Genomic DNA, 25,110 nt, shown 5'->3' on the forward strand with positions numbered 1-25,110 from the left:
AGTCAAATTGGGCACGCTCCGCTCACATACTCTGGCTGGTGGAGGCGGAGTCGAGGGGTATTTCAATGCTACACACATCCTTGCTACTGTCCTGTATTCAGTCCCCAGGCTTCATAAGAAACCAGAAAAAGAGCTGTCTGTCTCCCATCTCAGCACATTCCGTTTCTAGGTCTCAAGCTACTCACTCGTGTATCACACTTTAATATTAACACTGAGGGTGTCCAGGTTCCGGCTCTGCTTAGCCAAATTTCGTCTGTGTCACACTGTTTTTGCCCGTGCCTATGCCGACAGGGGATAATGGCTTCTGTGATGGAAATCGTTCCAGTGTGGTTGTGGTTGTGTCCCGCCACCTTTCAGTGCTGAGTGCTAGCTACTCACCTGGATGCATCGCTCAGCCTAAGCCGGATGCTTCGGGTATCCCTGTCAGGCCAATGGGCCATGGCCCACTGGTGGAGCCCTCTGCCGTTGTCATGGGGCTCCCATGGGCCGAGTTGTATCCCTGAAGGTGATCGCGACAGACACATCCTCCGAGGTTGCGGTGCGCTGTACGAAGGCAACTCGATTCAGGGGTTATGGATACTGGTGGAGTATCTGGCTCTCGGGCACTTTCTCCTGTTTTCGGGCCGGGTTGTGCTGGTCAGAACCGACAATCTCCCTGGTTGCCTCAACTCGAGTGCAGATCTTTTATCCAGGTGGGACCTCCTCTCTCAGGAGTAGAGGCTGTCTCAGGTATGGAACATTTTCGACAGGGCCGATGTCGATTTTTAGGCATTGTGGGAAAACGCGCAGTGACTTCTATTTTTCGCCACGGTGAAGTGGGTGCACCGGGATGGCTTACCTTTGATTCTTGTGGCTCCCCAGGCAACCTTCTTTCGCAGAGATCATTAACCTTTTTGGCGGGGACCCGTGGAAACACCCGTTAGGCAGGCACCTGTTGTCCCAGGTGCACAGGCAGGTATGGTGAGCAATCCTATGGGCCTGACCCTTAAGAGGCCAATCTGATGGCTAGAGGTTTACCTCTGTTATTGCCACCATTCAGTCTGCAAGGGCGCCCTCCATGAGAGGACTGTATGCGTATAAGTGGCAAGCATTTGAGCTCTGGTGCCAAGATAAAGGACTTTTCAGTGCTCTGTAAGGGACATCCTTATGTTTCTACAGGTGCTTTTCAAGCATTCTCCACTCTAAAAGGTTACATGGCCTCTGGAGTCGGTGGATCTGATGATACTCTCCTACAAAACCTCCCTGCTCATGGCTATGGCCTAGGCTAAAAGTGCTGGGGACCTCTGTACACCCTTGATGTACTCAGTTGGCCCCGGGCGTCCAAAAGCGGCCTTCGCCCCCAGAAGTAATGGCTATGTCCTACAGGTCCTATTTACCTTTTCGCCTCCTGCTATTGCTTCTGAATAGCAACAAAGGTTACATGCCCTGTGCCTGGTGTGAGCTTTACGCACGTACATTAAATGGACCCGGGATATCCGGTCATGTGACCAACTTTTTGTCTGTTTTGCTAATCCAGCTCGCGGCAGGGCACTCTCTCAGCAGCGTCTCTGCCACTGTATTGTGGAGGCTATTGCCCTGGCATATAGCAGCAAGGGGCAAGGATTACCTACCAGTGTTACGTGTCCAGTCCACCAGGGGTCTAGCAGCGTCTTGATCGTTGTCTAAAGGGTTGACCATAGGAAATATTTGTGCTGCTGCGAGTTGGGCATCACCACATACTTCTGTGAGGTTTTATAGCTTGGATGTGTCTGCTCCCGGTATAGAACACAGCGTACTTGCGCTTGGGACAGGGGAAAGTCATTAGACAGGGCGCCGTGTGCGCAATGCCCAGACTGCCGCATCTGGAGTGGTCAGGTTGGGGTGGTCTGCCATGGGCCGTTTCATTTAGTATCCGTTGGGTCGTGATTATATTTCGCAATAGTTTGTTGCACCAAAGATGACTGACTGAAAGGGAACGTAACGCTATGACTATAACGACTGTTCCCTGAAGGTGAACAACGAGGTACGACATCTGCACCGCCCGTTCCTGGCCTCGGTGAAGAGCGGTATTAAATGGAAGGAATGAATCCGACCCTCATGCTTATAACCTCTGGAAGGCGGGGCTTCCAGCGAGGCTTGGATTTCATTGGCCTTGTCAGGCGTGATTGTAGATCCTTTATCCAAAGTTGCAAGTGTGCTACTCCCCATACATAGTGTGTTGTACTTTGTTTCACTCCTTCATGGAACAGTAGTTATAGTCATAAAGTTACGTTCATTCACAATACACAATTTCCATTCCACAAATACATGTGGTAGTTTACATGGCATGTCAAATCATGACATGTCAAATTTGCAATTCAAATAGTCTTGGAGTGTTATTGCTTGGGGGTAGAAGCTGTTTAGAAGCCTCTTGGACCTAGACTTGGTGCTCTGGTACCGCTTGCCATGCGGTAGCAGAGAGAACAGTCTATCACTGGGGTGGCTGGAGTCTTTGACAATTTTTAGGGCCTTTTTCTGACACCGCCTGGTATAGAGGTCCTGGATGGCAGGAAGCTCGGCCCCGGTGATGTACTAGGCAGTACGCCCCACCCTCTGTAGTGACTTGCAGTCGGAGGCCGAGCAGTTGCCATACCAGGCAGCGATGCAACCCATCAGGATGCTCTCGATGGTGCAGCTGTAAAATCTTTTGAGGCTCTGAGGACCCATGCCAAATGTTTTCAGTCTCCTGAGGGGGAATAGGTTTTGTCGTGCCCTCCCACGACTGTCTTGGTGTGCTTGGACAATGTTAGTTTGTTGGTGATGTGGACACCAAGGAACTTGAAGCTCTCAACCTGCTCCACTAAAGCCCTGTCGATGAGAATGGGGAGGTGCTCGGACCTCCTTTTCCTGTAGTCCACAATCATCTCCTTTGTATTGATCACGTTGAGGGAGAGGTTGTTGTCTTTGCACCACACGGTCAGATCTGTGACCTCCTCCCTATAGGCTGTCTCATCGTTGTCGTTGATCAGGCCTACCTACCACTGTTGTGTCATCATACTGAATCTCAGGGTACTATCGGTTTGCCCCAGTGTATTACATGGTTATTATTCCAATACTAACCTTTATTTTATAGTCATGTATTCAGCCAACCTTCCATGTCACACACAGTAATAATATACAGAACTTTATTATTATAAAAAAATTGACTACATCGTTCAAACAAGATACTAAGTAGTTCAAACAAGATCGTTCCAAGTGATTTTTTTTATTTTTGTTACCTTGGGCTTCAGGGCTTCCATACATAATATGTGTCAGTGTGTAAAGGTAGACGCAGGGCAGGTAGAGACCGATCCCCTCCAGACAGTTTGAAAGAAGTGAGTGACAGATTGATGAAATAAACAGAGCCGAAGTGAAAGTCTCGTCCTGAGACTGTGAAGTTGTCTCCTACTGGTTTATGTCTGTGGATGTCCCTGGTGCATTGGGGCGCCAATGGTGTATAGATGTGTCTTGTCACTGCTCATATCGCCTTTTTCTCACCGAATGGCGACCTGCTCCAGTTTTTAAACATGGCCTTTTTTTTTTAAAAGCTCCGTCTACTCAGCTCGTCTAAACGGGAGAGAGTCAGGTGTGTGATTCATCACGCTGACCTTCAGCTGTCTGCAAATAACACAATAAAAACCCTGCCATTTCAGTAACATAAAAAGGGAACGAAGGCGTAGCTGAAGATGTGTGAAATACGGCCGCTAAATCAAAGTTTTGTCAGCCTGAATCACATCTCGACGGGATAAACCATCTGACACCTCTCGTCTCCTCTTTTCATCAACTACTGCTGCTGTGAATCAGTAGAATCACAGTTCTACTGTGCTACTGATGTTGGGTTGAAGTTTCCACGTTGCTGCTACATTGGAGTTGACTTACGTTACAGTGCTGACGATGCTGTGATGTGATGGAGTTGACTCTGTTGCGGAGTTGACGATGCTTTCATGTGACGGAGTCGACTCTGTTGCGGTGTTGACGATGTTTTCATGGGACAGCGTTGGTTAACATCGCTGCGGTGTCCACGCGCTTTCATGTGACGGAGTCGACTCTGTTGCGGCGTTGACGATGCTTTCGTGGGACGGCGTTGACATCGCTACGGTGTCCACGCGCTTTCATGTGATGGGAGTGGGATTTGTTGTGGTGCTGATGGTGTCGTGACTCTCATGCCCCTCGCTCATATTTCCCACAGGTTCTGCAGAGGCTCATCAAGTCCAGAGGGAAGTCCCAGGCCAAGCACCTCAATGTCCAGATGGTCGCTGCAGACAAACTGGCCCAGTGCCCTGCCGTGAGTATAGCCAGACCACTGGCCAGAGGTCTACCTGGATCACACACGCCACAGCTTTTACAATCTGGAAGGATACTGTTTCTTTGTACAGATTGACGATTTGGGTCTCTGTGCCTTAAGCCTCTATTGATACCATAAAGGAGACTGTCAAGGGCGGAGAGGAGAAGATCTTGAGAAGACACGCACTCGAGTTACTTGAAGTCTTGTGTAAATCGTGCACTGATGTTGATTTGCGTGCAGGTTTTTTGAGTTGTGTGCGTATATATCTCCCGTCAGGATTTTGCCCTTATATTAATAATACTGTTGTGGAATGCTTCAGAAAGCCTCATATCTCCTGCCAAATCTATTTCAGTCCTTCTGTGATCTTCTCTGGTTTTCTTTTAGAATATGATCCCAAACATCACAGGCTTGTGAAAAAATCCACCCTAATTTAATTCCAATAGCATCGCATCCCTGGTGGTATTTAGCTTTTAAGAGTCTCCCTGATCTGACGATTCTTGCCAAATGAATATTTAATGCTATTAAATTGGTTATTTTGTCTCTGATACAGTTTTAGTCTAACTTAATCCAAGAAGTATGTCAGTTTCTTGTAAAAAAAAAGGTGCAAAGTAATTTGGAATCTATAAAATAAAGTATCTAAGAAAAAATAAATCCTCTCTTATAAAGTTGTTATCTATCGTTGACCCAGACTAAGCTCATACCTGTACTGTTTTGGGCCCATAAAGACACTAACAATACTGTTTTCCCCTCTGTTTATCTTTCTGCATCTCCCTCACTCAGGAGATGTTTGACATCATCCTGGATGAAAACCAACTGGAGGATGCGTGTGAGCACATGGCTGATTACCTGGAGGCCTACTGGAAGAGCACCCACCCCGCCAGCTGCAACCCCCCCAATCCGCTGCTGCCCAAGGTGTCCACGGCCGCCCTGCCCTCCAGCCCCGCTCCTGTCTCCAGCATGCAGGTACAGGCGCTAACCAGGCTCCGGGCCATTGTGGGCGGCCTGCTCCGGAGCCCAGACAAGGAGGAGGACAAGGAGAGCAGGGAGGGCAGGGAGACAAGTAGCTCACTGGCCGTCAGCAGTCTTTACTGCCACAGAGTCAGCGCCATGTCACACTAACCACGACAGGGAAGAGCAGGACAGAGAGAGCGAGAGATGAAGAACAAATAGATACAGAGATACAGTGAGAAGGAAAATGAAAGAGAGAGGGAGATGGGGGGAGGAGGGCTGAGGATGCAATGAGATGTAGAGAAACTAATAGGAAGAGGCATCGAGAGACAAGGGGTGGCATGACTAGTGGTGGGCTTGCTAACCATGACTGAACAAGATCATTAAGCCTTGAAATTACACCGACAAATCTGGAGCTTGTGTTTAGAATTGGTTCAACGCGGCTGGTTGCTATCCTTTGGAAAAAATGAATTCTTACAGGCAGAGGAATTTTGCATGACGTACTTTTGTCCGTTTGAGAATAATGATCTATTTGAAGTGTCTGTATTTAACGGCAGCGAACAATTCGTTTGGGCCATTTGATCGATGCAAATCAGTTTCATGTGAATTTCAAATGTCCACGTCTTTTCTCCGTCCCCATGCCTTGCTGAAACTCCTGACAACGAACGTCCTTTTTAAACTCCGGAAAATGATTCTGATGAGTGAGGTTAACATGTCTGTGATTGCGGTGAGTGAGAGGTACTCGGTCAAAAGAGCGGTGTGGACTTCAGGTTTAGTTTCCCATGGTGATTCAGCCTTGGTCCTGCAGACTTAGGTGTGCAGCCCAAATGGCACCCTATTCCCTATGCAGTGCACTACTTTTGACCAGGGTTCATAGGGCTCTGGTCAAAAGTAGGGCGCCATTTGTAAATCAATCAAGTTCAAACTAATATGATTACTTTTTGGGAAACGTTTAGTATTCTCCAGGACCACGGTCAACCTTTCTAGGGTTGATCCTTTCATTTCAACCTTTGAGTGTGCAGTGCAGTGCACATGTGTGTACTTGTACAAGTGTGGGTTTGAATTTCATGCATGTGGGTTTGCGTGTGTGTTTGATTTGACATACTGTATGGATGTGGTTGGAGTGTGTGTTTGATTTGACATACTGTATGGATGTGGTTGGAGTGTGTGTTTGATTTGACATACTGTATGGATGTGGTTGGAGTGTGTGTTTGATTTGACATACTGTATGGATGTGGTTGGAGTGTGTGTTCTTATTTGACATACTGTATGGATGTGGTTGGAGTGTGTGTTTGATTTGACATACTTTATGGATGTGGTTGGAGTGCGTGTTTGATTTGATATACTTTATGGATGTGGTTGGAGTGCGTGTTTGATTTGATATACTTTATGGATGTGGTTGGAGTGCGTGTTTGATTTGATATACTTTATGGATGTGGTTGGAGTGCGTGTTTGATTTGATATACTTTATGGATGTGGTTGGAGTGCGTGTTTGATTTGATATACTTTATGGATGTGGTTGGAGTGCGTGTTTGATTTGATATACTGTATGGATGTGGTTGGAGTGTATGTTTGATTTGACATACTGTATGGATGTGGTTGGAGTGTGTGTTTGATTTGATATACTTTATGGATGTGGTTGATTTGATTTGATACTTTATGGATGTGGTTGGATTTGATATACTTTATGGATGTGGTTGATTTTTGATTTGATATACTTTATGGATGTGGTTGGAGTGCGTGTTTGATTTGATATACTTTATGGATGTGGTTGGAGTGCGTGTTTGATTTGACATACTGTATGGATGTGGTTGGAGTGCATGTTTGATTTGATATACTTTATGGATGTGGTTGGAGTGCGTGTTTGATTTGACATACTGTATGGATGTGGTTGGAGTGCGTGTTTGATTTGATATACTTTATGGATGTGGTTGGAGTGTGTGTTTGATTTGATATACTTTATGGATGTGGTTGGAGTGCGTGTTTGATTTGACATACTGTATGGATGTGGTTGGAGTGCATGTTTGATTTGATATACTTTATGGATGTGGTTGGAGTGCGTGTTTGATTTGACATACTGTATGGATGTGGTTGGAGTGCGTGTTTGATTTGATATACTTTATGGATGTGGTTGGAGTGCGTGTTTGATTTGATATACTTTATGGATGTGGTTGGAGTGTGTGTTTGATTTGATATACTTTATGGATGTGGTTGGAGTGCGTGTTTGATTTGATATACTTTATGGATGTGGTTGGAGTGCGTGTTTGATTTGATATACTTTATGGATGTGGTTGGAGTGCGTGTTTGATTTGACATACTGTATGGATGTGGTTGGAGTGCGTGTTTGATTTGATATACTTTATGGATGTGGTTGGAGTGGGATGTGGTTGATGTGATTTGACATACTGTATGGATGTGGTTGGAGTGCGTGTTTGATTTGATATACTTTATGGATGTGGTTGGAGTGAGTGTTTGATTTGATATACGGATGTTTGGATTGTTTGATTTGATACTTTATGGATGTGGTTGTAGTGCATGTTTGATTTGATATACTTTATGGATGTGGTTGGAGTGAGTGTTTGATTTGATATACTTTATGGATGTGGTTGGAGTGCGTGTTTGATTTGATATACTTTATGGATGTGGTTGGAGTGCGTGTTTGATTTGATATACTTTATGGATGTGGTTGGAGTGCGTGTTTGATTTGATATACTTTATGGATGTGGTTGGAGTGCGTGTTTGATTTGCATTTATTTTGTTTATGGATACAATGCATTCAAAATCATAGAGGATAATCCCAAAAAGTGTTTTACTCTGTGTGTTGGTGTGTCTAACTGTACTAATAGCCGTGTTGTTTGTTTGTGTTGCTAACCCCAGGGCAGCGGGGCAGAGCAGAAAGCAGGGGACAAGGCAGGACAAGGTGTGGAGAGGAAGGGCTCCAGGGAGGACCACCACCATCACCACCACCACAGCCAACATCAGAGCCAGGAGCAGCCAGACGGGGAGAGGGAGGAGGAGGAGGAGGAGGAGGAGGAGGGGAGGCCCCTGAGGACAGAGTCTTCCAGGAGACCCCAGCACATCCACCACCGCTCCTCCTCCCAGCGGACTGAGCAGCACCACAACAGCCACCACCACCATCATCATACTGGTGGCGGTGGTAGCCGGGGCAAAGGCCTCTCCCGGGGGGAGACACAGGACTCAGAGACCCCAGAGAGCCGGGAGAGCAGAGAAAGCAGAGACTCAGCCTACATAGAGCCCCGCACTCACCTCCTGCACCAGGAGCAAGAGGAAGAAGAGTTTGGAGAGGAGGAGTATGAGGAGGAGGGGCTGGGAGAGGCGGGGCACCCTCAGCAGGGGCGCTACGAGGCTCCGCCTCACCCCAGGGACCACAACCACCATCACCACCACCACCATCACCGTGGCGGAACTGGCGAGGAGGCAGACCACGGTACGACAGGACACCACCGCTCCAAGGAGCGCAACGAGCAGGACCACAACGAGCGCAACAAGCCGCGCGGTCACCAGCACCACCAACGACCGGCCCGCGACCACCACCAGTACTATGACCGGGACAGGGACAGGGACAGGGAAGGGGAGGTGGCCCCCAAAAAGAGGGGCGACACAGGGGACTGGGCCAGAGACCCCTATATTCACCAGTGACAGCCCAGCCCCTAGACCACAAACCCCCTCACACACTGTGGTACTGTAGGACTCACCCCCCTCTTTCCCAAACCATTCTGTTGTCCCATCTTGCTGCTATACTCTTAAGCCCCTGCATCCCCTGTTTATGTCCGCTTCCTTTGTAAAGCCTGCTGCATCCTTAGCAACGGCAGTATTTTGATCATATATAGATATGGATATATAAATATATAAATGTGTGTATCAATACATAGACGTTGTCGTTTATGTGTGGATATGCATGGATCTTCTCAAATATGCATATTTTCAACCTGTGTTTGATAACGCATGACACAACAGCAGAAATCACTTCTGTACTGTGCTTTCTGTGATTAGCGTTTTTAAATTGTATTTCTATATTGTTTTTTTTATTTTTCTTACTGCCACTTGAACAATAATTTGTTCATTCAGACTACTGTTAGCGGTGACTGACTGAGAAGTGGGAAACCAGGTAAGGTTAAATGCTAAATATTTGCAATTGTTTTATTTTTGTTTAATTTCTTTCTTGCTTTTATTTGTTTGTTTTTTTAAATTCTGCTCATTTTCGGTGTTTGGTCCTCTGACATTGGTTCCTCTGGTGTTGATGCTGCCTCTCCATTGGGGCACACCTTAGTCTTGCCTTACAAGACAATTAATAGTGACATGACTTGCTGTCTTACATTACAGTACTGTTGTTCTATTTATAAAGGGTCCAGAAACATTTTATAACATTGATAACACTCTGTTCAGCACTTGTAGCACAACATAGCAGGGTAGCCTAGTGGTTAGAGTGTTGGACTAGTAATTGAAAGGTTGCAAGTTCAAATCCCCGAGCTGATAAGGTACAAATCTGTCGTTCTGCCCCTGAACAGGCAGTTAACCCACTGTTCCTAGGCCGTCATTGAAAATAAGAATTTGTTCTTAACTGACTTGCCTAGTAAAATAAAGGTAAAAAAAAAATTCTGTAGACTGATTCACAGTGTTGGTGTCCGGTGTACAGCGATTTGATATTTTAGGGTACAGTTATCGGGTCAAACCAATCCACTCACAACACTAGGGGACTTTTATCTATGATGATATGTCTTTTTTTAAGTTTGACCATTTTCTAAGGACAGTTCCATGTACTTAGTACAGTCCAATTAGCTATGAATGTGCATTATGAGGTATTGTGAGAAATTTGCCAATTGTCCACTTTTTCTTTTGAAAATCAATCACAACCACTGAATGATATCAACTGGATGAAAAAGGGAAGCCTTTCTGCTAAGCTGCTGTGGTCAAGAAATGTCGTAAGCCCCAAGTTATAACCGGAGCCATACATTTAGAAACGTTTTCTCTATAAAAAATATTTATTTTTAAAATATATGGCTCTGGTTATAACCTAGCATAGTTGAGGTTAGGGCCAACTCCTAACTTAGTTCAGGCTGCCCTCTGTAAATTAAGGGAGTTCATGTGCCCCAACTTGCACCCTATTCCCTATATAATGCACTACTTTTGACAAGGGTGCACTATGTATGAAATAGCGTTCCATTTGGGATGCACCCCTAGGGTCTCCTGTCCCTCTGTTTACATTACCATCAACCAACCAGTCCCCTAGAACAAGTCTTAGTTTTTACATTTTATTTTTGCCTCAAATATTATGATTATAATGTACAATTCCATTTATATGCTACTGTAGTAACACTACACATTTTTAAGAGTGTACATTTGTATGTACATATGTATAAATACAAAAAAATAAACTTGGCAACAAAGGATTTATGTAGAGGACAAGAAAATCAACTGGTCTTAGATTTATTTGAAATGCGTTTCAGGAAATGCTGCTTCTTACATACCTGTGGTGTCTGTCTGTACTCTGTGTGCCGGCAACTGTGTGTAGGTGCGTGCATGTCTGTGTCTAAAAGTCATCGCTTCCTCTGAGAATGACATTCATAGCTTACGTTAGTACTCCGACCAGGAATGGCCCGCCAGGACATGGGAGAGATGAGAAGAGACAGAAGTGAAGAAGACTGGTCTGGTCTAAGAATAGAGACCTCTGAAACCATCCTGAAACTCCCAGGTGGAACCAGCTGCCTCCGAGTCGCCATGACGCCATGAACGTCAACAGCAGAGAGAGAAGGAGAGACAGAAGGGACTGAGAGCGAGAGAGTAGACAGGTTTAAATAAGGCAGAGAGCAGTGTTTTACTTCCCACTGTCTCTCCAGAAATGGACTGGCCATAGGGCAGTTAGGGCGAACGCCAGATGGACTGGTCCATATTTAGCCCAGTGGGCTGGTCTAAATTGGAGGTTTTGCACAGAATTATCATTATCTGGCTAATAATGGGGTCCTTGAGGAAAAACATGGCCCGTGTGTTAGAAATGCCCATCCCGATGACTGGTCCCAGTCAGTCCCTGCAGAGAGCAGTGTATTACTTCCCAACATTTCTCCTCAGGTCCCAGAAAATACACCAACCCGAGTCACTCTTAAAGCTGCATCTCAATTTTAGTGAATGGACAGTCCCTTTATCTTGTTACACTGCAGAGTACCAACACAACAAAAAGCAACCACTTATGCTGTTCCTGGGTCAGATTTAAACCACAGATAGTGGGGTCTTAGTGGCCTGTCAGTGGAGCCATTTTAATCACTTTTCTAGGGCCATTCCTAGATGCTATTCCTCCTCCCAGGAAGCCAGGGAAAGTGGGGTGAGCTGAGGTCATTGTGAAGGTCTGAGTTCTGACTCCAGCACGGGAAGTATGGGAGAGGTGGCCTGTAAATTGAAGCCCATATAGAATATACAGTACCAGTCAAAAGTTTAGACACACCTATTCATTCCAGGGTTTTTCTTTATTTTGCCTATTTTCTACATTGTTGAATAATAGTGAAGACATCAACACTATGAAATAACACATATTGAATCATGTAGTAACCAAAAACGTGTTTAAAAAATCAAAATATTTTATATTTTAGTTTCTTCAAAGTAACCACCCCTACCCCGGTCAACAGCACTACACTCCCCACAGCAACTCACCTAAGCCTCCCCCATTTCTCCTTCACCCATCTGATGTTCTTAAAGAGCTGCAAAATCTGGACCCCTACAAATCAGCCGGGCTAGACAATCTGGACCCTCTCTTTTTAAAATTATCTGCCGAAATTGTTGCAACCCCTATTACCAGCCTGTTCAACCTCTCTTTCATATTGTCTGAGATTCCCAAAGATTGGAAAGCTGCCGCGGTCATTCCCCTCTTTTGTGGGGGAGACACTCTAGACCCAAACTGCTACAGACCTATATCTATCCTACCCTGCCTTTCTAAGGTCTTCGAAAGCCAAGTTAACAATCAGATTACCGACCATTTCGAATTCCACCGTACATACTCCCCTATGCAATCTGGTTTCAGAGCTGGTCATGGGTAAACCTCAGCCACGCTCAAGGTCCTAAACGATATCATAACCACCATCGATAAGAGACATTACTGTGCAGCCGTATTCATCGACTTGGCCAAGGCTTTCGACTCTGTCAATCACCACATTGGCAGACTCAACAGCCTTGGTTTCTCAAATGATTGCCTCTCCTGGTTCACCAACTACTTCCTTGATAGAGTTTAGTGTGTCAAATCGGAGGGCCTGTTGTCCGGAACTCTGGCAGTCTCTGTGGGGGTGCCACAGGGTTCAATTCTCGGGCCTACTCTTTTCTCTGAATACATCAATGATGTCGCTCTTGCTGCTGTTGATTCTCTGATCCACCTCTACGCAGACGACACCATCCTGTATACTTCTGACCCTTCTTTGGACACTGTGTTAACTAACCTCCAGATGAGCTTCAATGCCAATGAAAATGAAATGCATGTTCCTCAACCGATCACTGCCCGTCCGTCCAGCATCACTACTCTGGACAGTTCTGACTTAGAATATGTGAACAACTACAAATACCTAGGTGTCTGGTGAGATTGTAAACTCTCCTTCCAGACTCACATTAATCACCTGCAATCCAAAATTAAATCTCGAATCGGCTTCCTATTTCGCAACAAAGCATCCTTCACTCATGCTGCCAAACATACATTCGTAAAACTGACCATCCTACCGATCCTCGACTTCTGCGATGTCATTTATAAAATAGCCTCCAACACTCTACTCAACAATTTGATGCAGTCTATCACAGTGCCATCCGTTTTGTCACCAAAGCCCCATATATTACCCATCACTGCGACCTGTACTCTCTCGTTGGCTGGCCATCGCTTCATACTCGTCGCCAAACCCACTGGCTCCAGGTCATCTACAAGTCTCTGCTAGGTAAAGCCCCTCCTTATCTCAGCTCACTGGTCACCATAGCAGCACCCACCCGTAGCACGTGCTCCAGCAGGTATATCTCACTGGTCACCCCCAAAGCCGATTCCTCTTTGGTCGCCTTTCCTTCCAGTTCTCTGCTGCCAATGACTGGAACGAACTGCAAAAGTCACTGAAGCTGGAGACTCTTATCTCCCTCACTAGCTTTAAGCACCAGCTGTCAGAGCAGCTCACAGATCACTGCACTTGTACATAGCCCATCTATAAACAGCCCATCCAACTACCTCATCCCCATACTGTATTTATTTATTTTGCTCCTTTGCACCACAGTAGCTCTATTTGCACATTGACCTTCTGCACATCTACCAGTCCTGTGTTTAATTGCTATATTGTAATTACTTCACCACCATGGCCTATTTATTGCCTTACCTTACCTCATTTGCACTCACTGTATATAGACTTTTCTTTTTTTCTACTGTATTATTGACTGTATGTTTGTTATTCCATGTGCAATTCTGTGTTGTTGTATGTGTCGAACTGCTGTGCTTTATCTTGGCCAGGTCGCAGTTGCAAATGAGAACTTGTTCTCTACTAGCCTACCTGGTTAAATAAAGGTGAAATAAAAAATAAAAACTGTCCTGTTGAAAAACAAATTAGTCCCACTAAGCGCAAACCAGATGGGATGGTGTATTGCTGCAGAATCCTGTGGTAGCCATGCTGGTTAAGTGTGCCTTGAAGTCAAAATAAATCACTGAAAGTGCCACCAGCAAAGCAACCTCACACCATCACACCTCCTCCATGCTTCACAGTGGGAACCACACATGCAGAGATCATCCGTTCACCTACCCTCACAAAGACACGGTGGTTGGAACCAAAAATCTCAAATGTGGACTCATCAGACCAAAAGACAGATTTCCACTGGTCTAATGTCCATTGCTCGTGACTCTTGGTCCAAGCAAGTTTCTTTTTCTTAGTGGTGTCCTTTAGTAGTGGTTTCTTTGCAGCAACTCGAACCATAAAAGGCCTGATTCACGCAGTCTCCTCTGAACAGTTGATGTTGAGATGTGATTGTTACTTAAACTCTGTGAAGCATTTATTTGGGATACAATCTGAGGTGCAGTTAACTCTAATGAACTTATCCTCTGCAGCAGAGGTAACTCTGGGTCTTCCTTTCCTGTGGCGGTCCTCATGAGAGCCAGATTCATCATGGCGCTTGATGGTTTTTGCGACTGCACTTGAAGAAATTTCTTGACATTTTCCGGATTGACTGACCTTCATGTCTTAAAGTAATGATGGACTGTCGTTTCTCTTTGCTTAAAGGTGTTCTTGCCATAATATGGACTTGATCTTTTACCAAATAGGGCTTTCTTCTGTATACCTCTCCTACGTTGTCACAACACAACTGATTGGTTCAAATGCATTAAGAAGGAAGGAAATTCCACAAATGAACTTTTAACAAAGCACACCTGTTAATTGAAATGCATTCCAGGTGACTACCTCATGAATCTGGTTGAGAGAATGCCAAGAGTGTGCAAAACTGTCATCAAGGCAAAGGGTGGCTACTTTGAATAATCTCAAATATAAAATATATTTTGATTTGCTTAACACTTTTTTGGTTACTACATAATTCCATATGTGTTATTTGATGTCTTCACTAGTATTCTTCAATGTAGAAAATAGTCAAACAAAAATAAGGAAAAACCCTGGAATGAGTAGGTGTCCAAACTTTTGACTAGTACTGAACACTTGTAGATTTATGACATTGACCTTCACCCGGATTGACCTTCATCCATTTGATCAAATCGACTTAATAAATGTTTTTATACTGCAAGCAATATGGTGATGTTTATACACAATTAATGAGAAAGTAGTAAAGAAGAATATGCAAATATACATATTTAGTTTATTTTCAATTTATTTGAGAGAAAAGGGGCTAAGTAAAGTAACAAAATCTGTTGAATGTAGAGAGAACATAAACTGAGGAATAGCTGTGTGATGCCATCTTGTTCCTGTAAAAAATAAACCATACCGGTTCCTTGTTTTTAAAACACTAACTAAAAGGCAGTAAATTGTTAATACCTCGTGACCTCTTTCAGCACGCTACTTCCTGATCTACGCTCCCAGAGCCAGCAAATCCGCTGTCACCAGGGCAGCTGTGTCGTCACTGTTGTCATGGCGACAAGGCGAACGGCAGCAGAACTGCATTTGCCGATACTCGTCCACCCTACGCATTTTCTCCCTTACTCGCCCATAAATGTTTTTCATCTTGCTCAATCCCTCTCTCCCTCCCTCCCCTCTCTGTTTATACAAGTCATCCCTATATGGGCCAGTGTTTTAGTAGGCAGCCAGGCAGGCACAGAGGTGGATGTTGTAAACCGCACAGGGAGCGTGTGTTCTAAATGCTCTCCTGCCTGAGTACAGTGAGAGGTGTAAACACCATTATTCCTCTCTGCAGGCCCTGTGTGAAGGCAGGGAGAACAGCTCGGTTCTAACCAGATGGGGAGGGTACTGCTAGTCTAGTCCTGTCAGCTCTTCAGGAACTTGGCAATGAAGAAGCCAATAGTGTCCTTGTTGGCTCGGTGTGCGAGGGGGGTTGGGGACTCTGGCTGTTCTGTGGGGCTGTCATCCTCTCCCCTGGCCTCGGCCGCGCTCCAGCCCAACTCAGGACTGAACCTCTGGAGGAGACGCAGCTGCTCAGGTGACAGGCCAGCTCCCAGCATGCCCTCTGCTCCGATGTGGGGCTCCTGAGAGAGACAGACACCTTAGTTAGTATTTTTGTGTGTGCCCGTTTGTTACCTGAGGCTGTGTGTGTACATGTGTTACCTGAGGCTGTGTGTGTGTGTTTACAGGTTTGATACCTGAGGCTGTGTGTGCGCTACCTGAGGCTGTAGTGTGAGGCAGGGGAAGGTGTTAAGGGCCCAGGCCACCTGCTCCTCGTTCTCTGCCAGAGTCACAGTGCAGGTGCTGTAGACCAGGACTCCACCTCTCTTCAGGAGCCGTACCGCCTGCCAATTATACACACACACTAAGGTCACACTCACAGTAAGCACTCTTTAACATGCCCTCATCGCTCAATAGATAGACACTGCATTGTCAAAACACTACAGCTATGTACACACAGACACACATTTACCTTACTGCGGTCTCTCCAGAGCCTAGATATTAAATGGCCTTAAGGAAACTCCAGTGGACACTGATAGAGCCCTTTGTGCCGCTGGAATAAGTGATGTGCTCACTATTGGACCCTAATCTCCCCACAGTAATCCATCTGCCGGCTATACTTAAGCTTTTCATCAGAGTATATCGGAGCCCAGAGCTCTAGAACACTCAAGCTCGGCCACACTGTCCTCTACTGGTCAGCACTGGTCACGGACAGTGTTATGCGAGGTAAGTGTGCTCGAGCGGGCATGCATGCGTCTGTGTGTGTGTGTATGTGTGTGTGACGCACAGTGTGGAAGAGCTTGCGCTGCAGAGGCTGGTAGGAGCAGATCTCCTTCAGGTTCCAGGTACAGACCATGCTGGGTCTCTGGCCTAGACCGCTACATGGAGCATCCAGCAACACCCGGTCAAAACTCTGTGGAGGGAAGGGTGGACCTGAAAACAGGGTGACATGAAAGTATCCAGGTCTCTGAATTAGTAACCACGCTAGCCAACCAAGTAGAGAGGTGAGAATAACATTGAAATCGGCAGTGGTGTCCCTGCCGGCGCTCGAAACGGCACCCGATTACCTATAGTGCACTACTTTTGCCTAGCCCCTTGTCAAAAGTACTGCACTACGTATGGGGATTAGGGTGCCATTTGGGATGTGCATCCCATCAGTTACATTCCGTACCCTCAGTGTCCTGGGCCTGGTCAGTGCACACAGCCTTGATGCTATTGAAGCAGTGGGCTTTGATGCAGTCCAGATGCAGCGCTTTGGCGTTCTGACGGATGCGCTCCACCTTGCCTCTGATCTTATCCAGGGCCACTACCTCTCCCTGCAAGGGACAAACCAAGTGGGCAGCAAAGGCAAAAACAACATTCCAGGTAGCAGTGGGGGAAAGAGCTCAACCTTGCACAACAGCTCCACCTTGTGGAAAAGTAGATGTAATGTGCAAATGGAAACTTAAAGGGACATTTTTCTCATAAATTAAAGTTTTGTTTTCAATTATTTGGGGTGGAGCCATATAGCTGGATCTATACAACTGACGTAATGGGACGTGGCTTCATCTTGACATTAGACCACTTTAGACTACTTTACATCTCACAAACTTTGACCTGAAAGTGTAATGTCCCTTTAAAGCTGCAATATGTAACTTTTTGGGTGGGCCAACCAAATTCACATAGAAATGTGAGTTCTAGATATGTCATTCCCTTTGACAGAAAGTCTAAGAAGCGGTAGATATGCTCTACGTGTGCTATTTCTATGCTTCCCGTTCTTAAATTGAGTTTTTGTGTCCTTCACTTTCGGTTTTGTACACCAGCTTCAAACAGCTGAAAATACTATTGTTTTGGTTATGGAAAATATATTTTTCACAGGGGTTTAGATGGTACAATGATTCTCTACACTATACTTGCTTGTTTTATCACATAATCTGAAATTAGGCGAACTAAAAGAATTTTAGCAACCAGGAAATTGTGGAGCGATTTCTGCATATTGCACCTTTAACTTCAAGGTCTTCAAAGCCCAGCAGACCCCCCCCCCACACACACTCTCTCACCTGTCCCCCCATCAGGGCAGCGATATGGCAGGTCTTCCCCCCGGGTGCGGCACACATATCCAGGATGCGCTCTCCAGGACGGGGCCCCAGCACGTGACCCACCACCACCGATGGGAGGTTCTAGAGTCATAGAAAGAGACGGGGAAAACAGAGCTCAGGCTATGAGTGCTAATCTAGGATAAGTGTCGCTGCTCAGATCATAATGAATAAGATTTTACAGAGAGGTGGGGACCTAGCACTCTACTCTGAAATGCTTTGTGGATTCAGGCCCAGGTCCCCAATGTCCATGTGATCTTATATGTTGTGATCAAAACCGATTCTAAAATCAACACTCCTTCTCTGAGATCCTTGGTACACGAGATGCCCCTGATTATGACCGTCGATCCAGAGAATCTACTGCCGTCTCAAAAAAAAAAACTGCTGTTCAAGAGGTACCTGTAGGAACGCCAGGCTGGGTAGTACCCCATCGAAGGAGGGGCTCTGGTACAGGGGCTCTACCATCCGAATACCAACGCCCCTACACGGGAAGAGAACAGTGACATTACTGTAAAATATATTCAATCCTGAGCATGTCTTACAGCTTAGCGTACGCTTTTTACTAGGACTAAATCTTTCGGAGCATTGATATCGAGTATCTGCGCCTGCTTCATTCAATGAGGCTTGATTTGTATTAAAACTTTACTCCAATAGCAACCATACTATTACCATGTTACTACCACTTTATGATGTGCTATAAAGTGCTAGCCAAATAGCAGCCTTATAACAAACTAGTGTAACGCTGCTCTGAGAGAATTTTGAATAGAGATTCGAGACCTAAGTGTCTCTGCCTACTTGACTGGTTCGTCTGAGCAGAAGATGTTGGAGCGGTCCATTTCAGCGACTCCATTTCCCACAAACACTTTCTTTCCCTTAAAGTCCTTGTTCCCCCGTGTGCACTTCCCCTCCAGGTCCGAGAACACAGACACAGCATCTCCTGTCTTCATGACTGAAACAGACAGAAAATGATCCGGCAACAGGTTTACGAGTCAATACTCTTTTTTTACAGTTCGAGCACAATCATCTGTAGTAAAGGCAACTGGTATCACAACATTGATATGTTACACCACGTCCTGTCTTCATGACTGAGACCAAACACGCCGCTATTATAGTGCCTCCAGTCCAGGCCATAATGTTCATTCCCAAAACTATTGTTTCACTAGACTGCTGATAACAGTTCTAACGCAACCATCTGTTGTGAACACAACTAGTATCCCTTCAAATTATTGAAGAAGAACTCGAGGGTCTATCAAATCGTTACGGTCAAAGGTTCCAATGGCAACTAAGGAAGTGAAGAAAAAGGGTGCCGTCCTTGGCTTGTAGTTGGAGTGCATGAAGTCCTCTTACACTTGGGTGTGGCGAGGATCCCTGGGGCGAAGACGTGCGCTCCCCTCAGAACAGCACTGCCACACTGAGCACCTACTATGACCTCCGAGCTGAGCTGGACCACAGGCCTGAGCGCAAAGTAAAAGGCTGGTAAAAACACATTCACATGCCGCTTATTTGCTATGGTTACGTCCCAAATGGCACCCTATTCCCAATGTGGTGCACTATTTTTGACCAGAGTCCATAGGGAAAAGGGTGCAATTTGGGACTCAGAATAACTCTTTTTCTTTCACACACACACACACACACACACACACACACACACACACACACACACACACACACACACACACGAGTGATGAGGTGATGAACAGTGCTAATGATCAGATGTACCACTTATATGCTATCACCACACACATCCATATCAATAGTAGCAAAGGACAAATTCTTGGAAAGATTAAGAGCAGAAGAGAAAGTTGCCTTATGTCATTGCTAGCAATGGTTGGTTTATGCGGGGCTTTACTTTGTGTCTTTAAGTTCTGTTGTTGATTTGGTTACATAATAGAATGTCAAACCCAATGTGCATAGTGTTTTTGCATAGCGAGTTCAATTAAGAAAATTGTTCATTCTACTGCAATTTTATGAAATCATGTGTAGTTGTGGCCATGGTGGGAGTGATTTTGGAGAGGGTTTGGGATTTTTCTAAGCTCTGGTCCAGGAAGGCTCAGAGTCAGAAAGCTGCATGCAAAGTCCTGGACAAGAGCTTCGATTTTTACATCGTTAAAGAGTGCTTTTCCCTCTTACCTTTGTGGAGTGGACTCTTACACTACACTACCAAAAGTATGTGGACACCAGCTCGTCGAACATCTCATTCCAAAATCATGGGCATTAATACAGAGTTAGCCCCCCCTTGCTGCTATAACAGCCTCCACTCTTCTGGGAAGGCTTTCCAATAGAGGTTGGAACATTGCTGCAGGGACTTGCTTCCCCTCGGCCACAAGAGCATTAGTGAGGTCAGGCACTGATGTTGGGCGATAAGGCCTGGCTCGCAGTTGGCGTTCTAATTCATCCCAAAGGTGTTCGATGGGGTTGAGGTCTTGGCTCTGTGTAGGCCAGTCAGGTTCTTCCACACCGATCCTGACAAAGCATTTCTGTATGGACCTGGCTTTGTGCACAGGGACATTGTCATGCTGAAACAGGAAATGGCCTTCCCCAAACTGTTGCCACGAAGTTGGAAGTACAGAATTGTCTAGAATGTCATTGTATGCTGCAGCGTTAAGATTTACAGTTGGCACTATGCATTGGGACAGATAGCGTTCTCCTGGCATCCACCAAAACCAGATTTGTCTGTCGGACTGTCAGATGGTGAAGCGTGATTCATCACTCCAGAGAACGTGTTTCACTGCTCCAGAGTCCAATGATGGTGAGCTTTACACCACTCCAGCTGACGCTTGGCATTGCGCACAGTGATCTCTGGCTTGTGTGCGGCTGCTGGGTCAAGGAAACCCATTTCATGAAGCTCCCGACGAACAGTGCTGATGTTGCTTCCAGAGGCAGTTTGGAACTCGGTGAGTGTTGCAACTGAGGACAGACGATTTGTATGTGCTACACACTTCAGCACACAGCGGTCCCATTCTGTGAGCTTGTGTGGCCTACCACTTCGCGGCTGAGCCGTTGTTGCTCCTAGACGTTTTCACTTGACAATAACAGCACTTACAGTTGACCGGGGCAACTCTAGCAGGGCAGAAATTTGACAAACTGACTTGTTGGAAAAGTGTTATCCTATGACGGTGCCACGTTGAAAGTCACTAAGCTCTTCAGTAAGGCCATTCTACTGCCAATGTTTGACTATGGGGATTGCATGGCTGTGTTAAATGTTATACACCTGTCAGCAGCGGGCGTGGCTTAAATAGCCAAATCCACTAATTCAAAGTGGTGTCCACATACTTTTGTATATAAAGCTGTCATCTAGGCAAAGGGTGGCTACTTTGAAGAATCTCAAATATAAAATATATTTTGATTTGTTTAACAGTTAATACATGATTCCATATGTGTTATATGTGTTATTTCATAGTGTCTTCACTATTATTCAACAACATAGAAAATACTCAAAATAAAGAAAAAACCTGGAATGAGTAGGTGTGTCCAAAACTTTTTGACTGCTACTGTATATAGTGTATTTGGCGGACATTTTGCAGGCATTCCTGACATACCTAGGCCCGATGACAGGAAGAAGCAGCACATCTGGAATGTGTGGGTGGGGGAGAATAGTAACGGAAATGTCTTCAGACTGAGAGTCACACTTCTGCTGCTGCAAGAACAGAGGTAGCAGGGTTAGAAGAGCTCGCACTGAGGCGTCAACACACAGAAAACAGTGTTGAAAATCATAAATGTATACACACACACAGTCAGACATAAACGCTCTTACACAGCATACCCACCGGGACAAAAAAGACCTTTAGCAATAAAATAAAAAAAGACCATTTAAGTAGTTAAGTTTTCGGGCAAAACTACTCCATAGACATGTCCACTATGGCTGTGTCCTGATTCTCCACCCTTTTCCTAAAATGTGCATTTGCACCCTGTCATGTATTTAAAAGCATTGGATTCGTGTAAGCATTGGCTGGAGGGAGTTTCCCTCATTGTTAAATCCATGACTGCTGATGTAAAAAGGGTTTTATAAATATATTTGATTTATTGATGACGGAGAGTGATCAACTGTGCAAGTGCACACTTCGGTAGAAGGGAATAAACTCAGTCCATCTGTCTCTCACACTGTAGCCTAGAAGGAACCTTGAACTTAAGCACATTTCAGTTAACGTCCTACAGTGAATCAATCCCACCCCCTCCACGAGCCAGCAACACAGAAAGCAGACTGCTCCCCACCTGTTTGAGTTCCTCCCCAAGCCTGTGTTGGATCTCCTCCAGGGAAGCCAGGTGAGTGCTGGCTCGTACACAGGTCAAGGCAGGCGGGTGGGACAGGCAGGACAGCAGCCTCTGGAACCTCTGCTCTGCCTCTCCTTGACTCACTGCAGCCAGCACCTGCACCCAAACATAGGAAAGGGGGTGTCAGGTTCGAGTAGCTGAAAATTACTTCTCTATTTCAACAGATCATTGATGGGTGACACTTTGAACTTCAGGGCCCATATTCATGAATCATCTCAGAGTAGAACTAGGATCAGGGCCTCCCTTTCAATAACATTTGGATTCATTATTATCTAAAAGGCCAAACTGATCCTAGATCAGCAATGCTACTCTGAGAAGCAGGACAAATATATGCCCAGATAGCTGTACATAAATAGATGAGATCTGATCAAGTGCAAGAAAAAGCTTAGGTGTCATTTAGGAACAATAAAGTTGCATCTAGTAGAAGTCAACCAACGTCTTGTTCGAACAAGAACATAAATGTAGTCACTATCAAAACAATGAACACAAACACATTCATTTGTGTGTGTGTGCTTGGTGCTTTTAGCAACGCGGGTGTATTTACATACAAAAAAAAATCTATTTAACCTTTATTTAACGAGGCAAATCAGTTAAGAACAAATTCTTATTTACAATGATTGCCTACCCCCCCCCCCCCATGGGACTCTCGAACACGTCCAATTGTGACACAGCCTGGGAACGAACCACGGTCTGTAGTGACGCCTATAGCGATGCCTTAAACCGCTGCACCACTCGGGAGGCAATTGCTTTAAATTGTACTGGTTGCAAAAAAAAAAACAGTCCGTGGGAAGCCAGAAAATAAATACAACTCCATTTCAACTTTCCTGCCGATGGGCAGGACAGCTGATCATTATGAGAGAAAATATGTGAAGGATCATATTATTAAACATACTTTCCAAACGTTGGTCTGTTATACACACCACTTCCTCTCTGTTTGCCTCATGTCAAAACAAACGTCCCCCCACAAGTTATTCCTTATTTGTCCACATATGCCGCATGTGCAGGTCTTTTATTTTGACATGAGGTAAGCAGAGAGGAAGTGGGTCGACAACAGACCCTGGCTTGGAAACTCTTTAATAACACAATTCTTTAGATATCTCTATGTGTGTGTGTGTGTGTGTGTGTGTGTGTGTGTGTGTGTAGCAGGTAAGGGAACCCCACCTCCTTGTTTATGAAGACATTCCTCAAGTAATCATGAACTTCTGGCTTCAATGCAATTCTTGGGAAAATTGACATTTCTTCTGGCATTGGTTATGGCAATTTGAAGATGGAAAGAAATACACCTATTTCGACCTGAGATGTGACCTAGGTTATTACATAAACAGAAATTAAAGTTATTGTTAATTACTGCCTCCATTCCCTTGAAATGGTCAATATCTGACCATTTTAACGGGAGACCTGGGAGCGAAGAGCCTAGTAGTATTGTAGGTGATATGAAGACATCAAACGCATAAGCTTCTTTGCGATTCCATTATCTAGCATGTTCCTTGCATGAAGTATTGATTCAAAGTACTTTTGTGTGCAAATTCTAAGCGAAAAGCGTTTTACAAGTCAGTTTTGAATCAGTTTCCATGCTACTCACGTTACATTTTTGGGTGAAGGATCTTCGTAGGGCACTTCCTTATACGTCATTAACATGTCTGTATCGTAATGTTGGGAGTTGTAGTTCTTTCTAATTGGAGTCGTTTTCTCGTTCTTTAGATACTGTTCTGCATGTTGTTGTATATCCATGTTGCTGTTGACACACACATTTCAGTTCAGTGATAATTCAGAGATTTTGTATATATGTTTTGAGTTTATGTACATTAATCAAACATTAATCAACTCACATGTGATAGTCACTTACAGATTATTGTCATCTACTCATAAATAGTATCTATAAAATGTGACATCTAAAACTACACCAGACAACAGATTTGGGATGTTTCCTTGTTTTTTCTTTTTTTTCTTGAGGACACCATTTTCCAGCTCTAATTTACTTCACTTAAACTAAGATTAATACTAAGATTATAATCCTAACTACATCCAGGACACTGATGTGAAATGTGTTTTTAATCGTATTACATTTTAAGGGGGGGGGGAACTGTTGTTTCTGCTCAGAACTGTCATTGGCTTTCCTGTGTCAGCTGATTTAAAATATATATATAAAATATATATATATATATAAAATATATATATTTTATATATATATATATATATATTTTATATATATATATATATATATATATATATATATATATATATATTTTAACCTTTATTTAACTAGGCAAGTCAGTTAAGAACAAAATCATATTTACAATGACGGCCTACCCCGGCCAAACCCGGATGACACTGGGCCAATTGTGCGCCACCCTATGGGACTCCCAATCACGGCCAGATGTGATACAGCCTGGAATCTATCCATGGACTGTCGTGACGCCTCTTACACTGTGATGCAGTGCCTTAGACCGCTGCGCTACTCGGGAGACACTGAGAGGTGAAACTAATATGCTGTAAAGGGGTCAATTGGAATTCACTCCCCTCGAGTACTATCTCTCTTCAAGCCCTTGCAGCAGAGAAGGTCAGACCTGGTCTCAGCGGTGTCTTTCTGAAGGTCTCTTCCTGTTGGAGTTTCCTTCCAGTTCGGCTGTTGTTCTCTTCAAGCTCAGTACTAGAACAGTGGGAGCTGGCTCAGTGCAGTCTAGGGGAACCTAAAGTTGTTATTCTATGGAGAGTTTCTGTATCCTTCCTTTGTCAACATCAGCTCAAAGGCGAAGGTAAGATGTTGTACAGGGGTTGAATAAAAACATATTTTCTCTCATCAGAGTAGCAAAATCTGCAAGCATTATCCCTGTTACAATCTCTCTTCAAGCCCTTGCAGAACAAAAGGAGGGTAAGAACTCAGCGTTGTTTTGAAGGTCCTATCTACAATTGGAGTGTCCATGTTCTGCAAAATTGTTTCCTGGAGAGCTGCTTT

The 25,110-nt window shown here is 44.8% G+C and overlaps 2 protein-coding genes across 13 annotated transcripts in view; one reads left to right on the forward strand and one right to left on the reverse strand.

The window, feature by feature from the left end:
- The window catches only part of cacnb2a (calcium channel, voltage-dependent, beta 2a), a 106,951-nt gene extending 97,104 nt beyond the window's left edge, over positions 1-9,847 (forward strand). For all 10 annotated transcript variants that reach the window (XM_064941818.1, XM_064941823.1, XM_064941817.1 and 7 more), the window contains 3 exons: positions 4,187-4,282; positions 5,063-5,245; positions 8,108-9,847. In XM_064941818.1, coding sequence (XP_064797890.1) covers positions 4,187-4,282; positions 5,063-5,245; positions 8,108-8,890 — 1,062 coding nt within the window. In that variant the 3' untranslated portion in view covers positions 8,891-9,847. The remainder of the gene's footprint in view (positions 1-4,186; positions 4,283-5,062; positions 5,246-8,107) is intronic.
- Positions 9,848-15,442: 5,595 nt separating this feature from the next.
- nsun6 (NOP2/Sun RNA methyltransferase 6) lies at positions 15,443-23,782 on the reverse strand. Of its 3 annotated transcripts, none has more exons than XM_064941830.1 (12): positions 23,737-23,782; positions 23,316-23,459; positions 22,095-22,250; positions 21,422-21,516; positions 19,230-19,336; positions 18,678-18,831; positions 18,282-18,363; positions 17,847-17,966; positions 16,979-17,123; positions 16,595-16,740; positions 16,026-16,151; positions 15,443-15,890 (listed from the first exon to the last, which is right to left on the reverse strand). In XM_064941830.1, exons 2-12 carry the CDS (start codon positions 23,400-23,402, stop codon positions 15,672-15,674), a joined length of 1,437 nt encoding a protein of 478 aa, XP_064797902.1. In that variant the 5' UTR covers positions 23,403-23,459; positions 23,737-23,782; the 3' UTR covers positions 15,443-15,671. The 3 variants fall into 3 exon arrangements, with proteins under 3 accessions (XP_064797902.1, XP_064797900.1, XP_064797901.1); XM_064941828.1 differs by having other exon boundaries at positions 21,422-21,519; XM_064941829.1 differs by having other exon boundaries at positions 21,422-21,519; positions 23,742-23,779.
- Positions 23,783-25,110: the final 1,328 nt, after the last annotated feature.

Source organism: Oncorhynchus masou, chromosome 28, assembly GCF_036934945.1.
Source record: "Oncorhynchus masou masou isolate Uvic2021 chromosome 28, UVic_Omas_1.1, whole genome shotgun sequence".
NCBI lineage: Eukaryota > Metazoa > Chordata > Actinopteri > Salmoniformes > Salmonidae > Oncorhynchus > Oncorhynchus masou.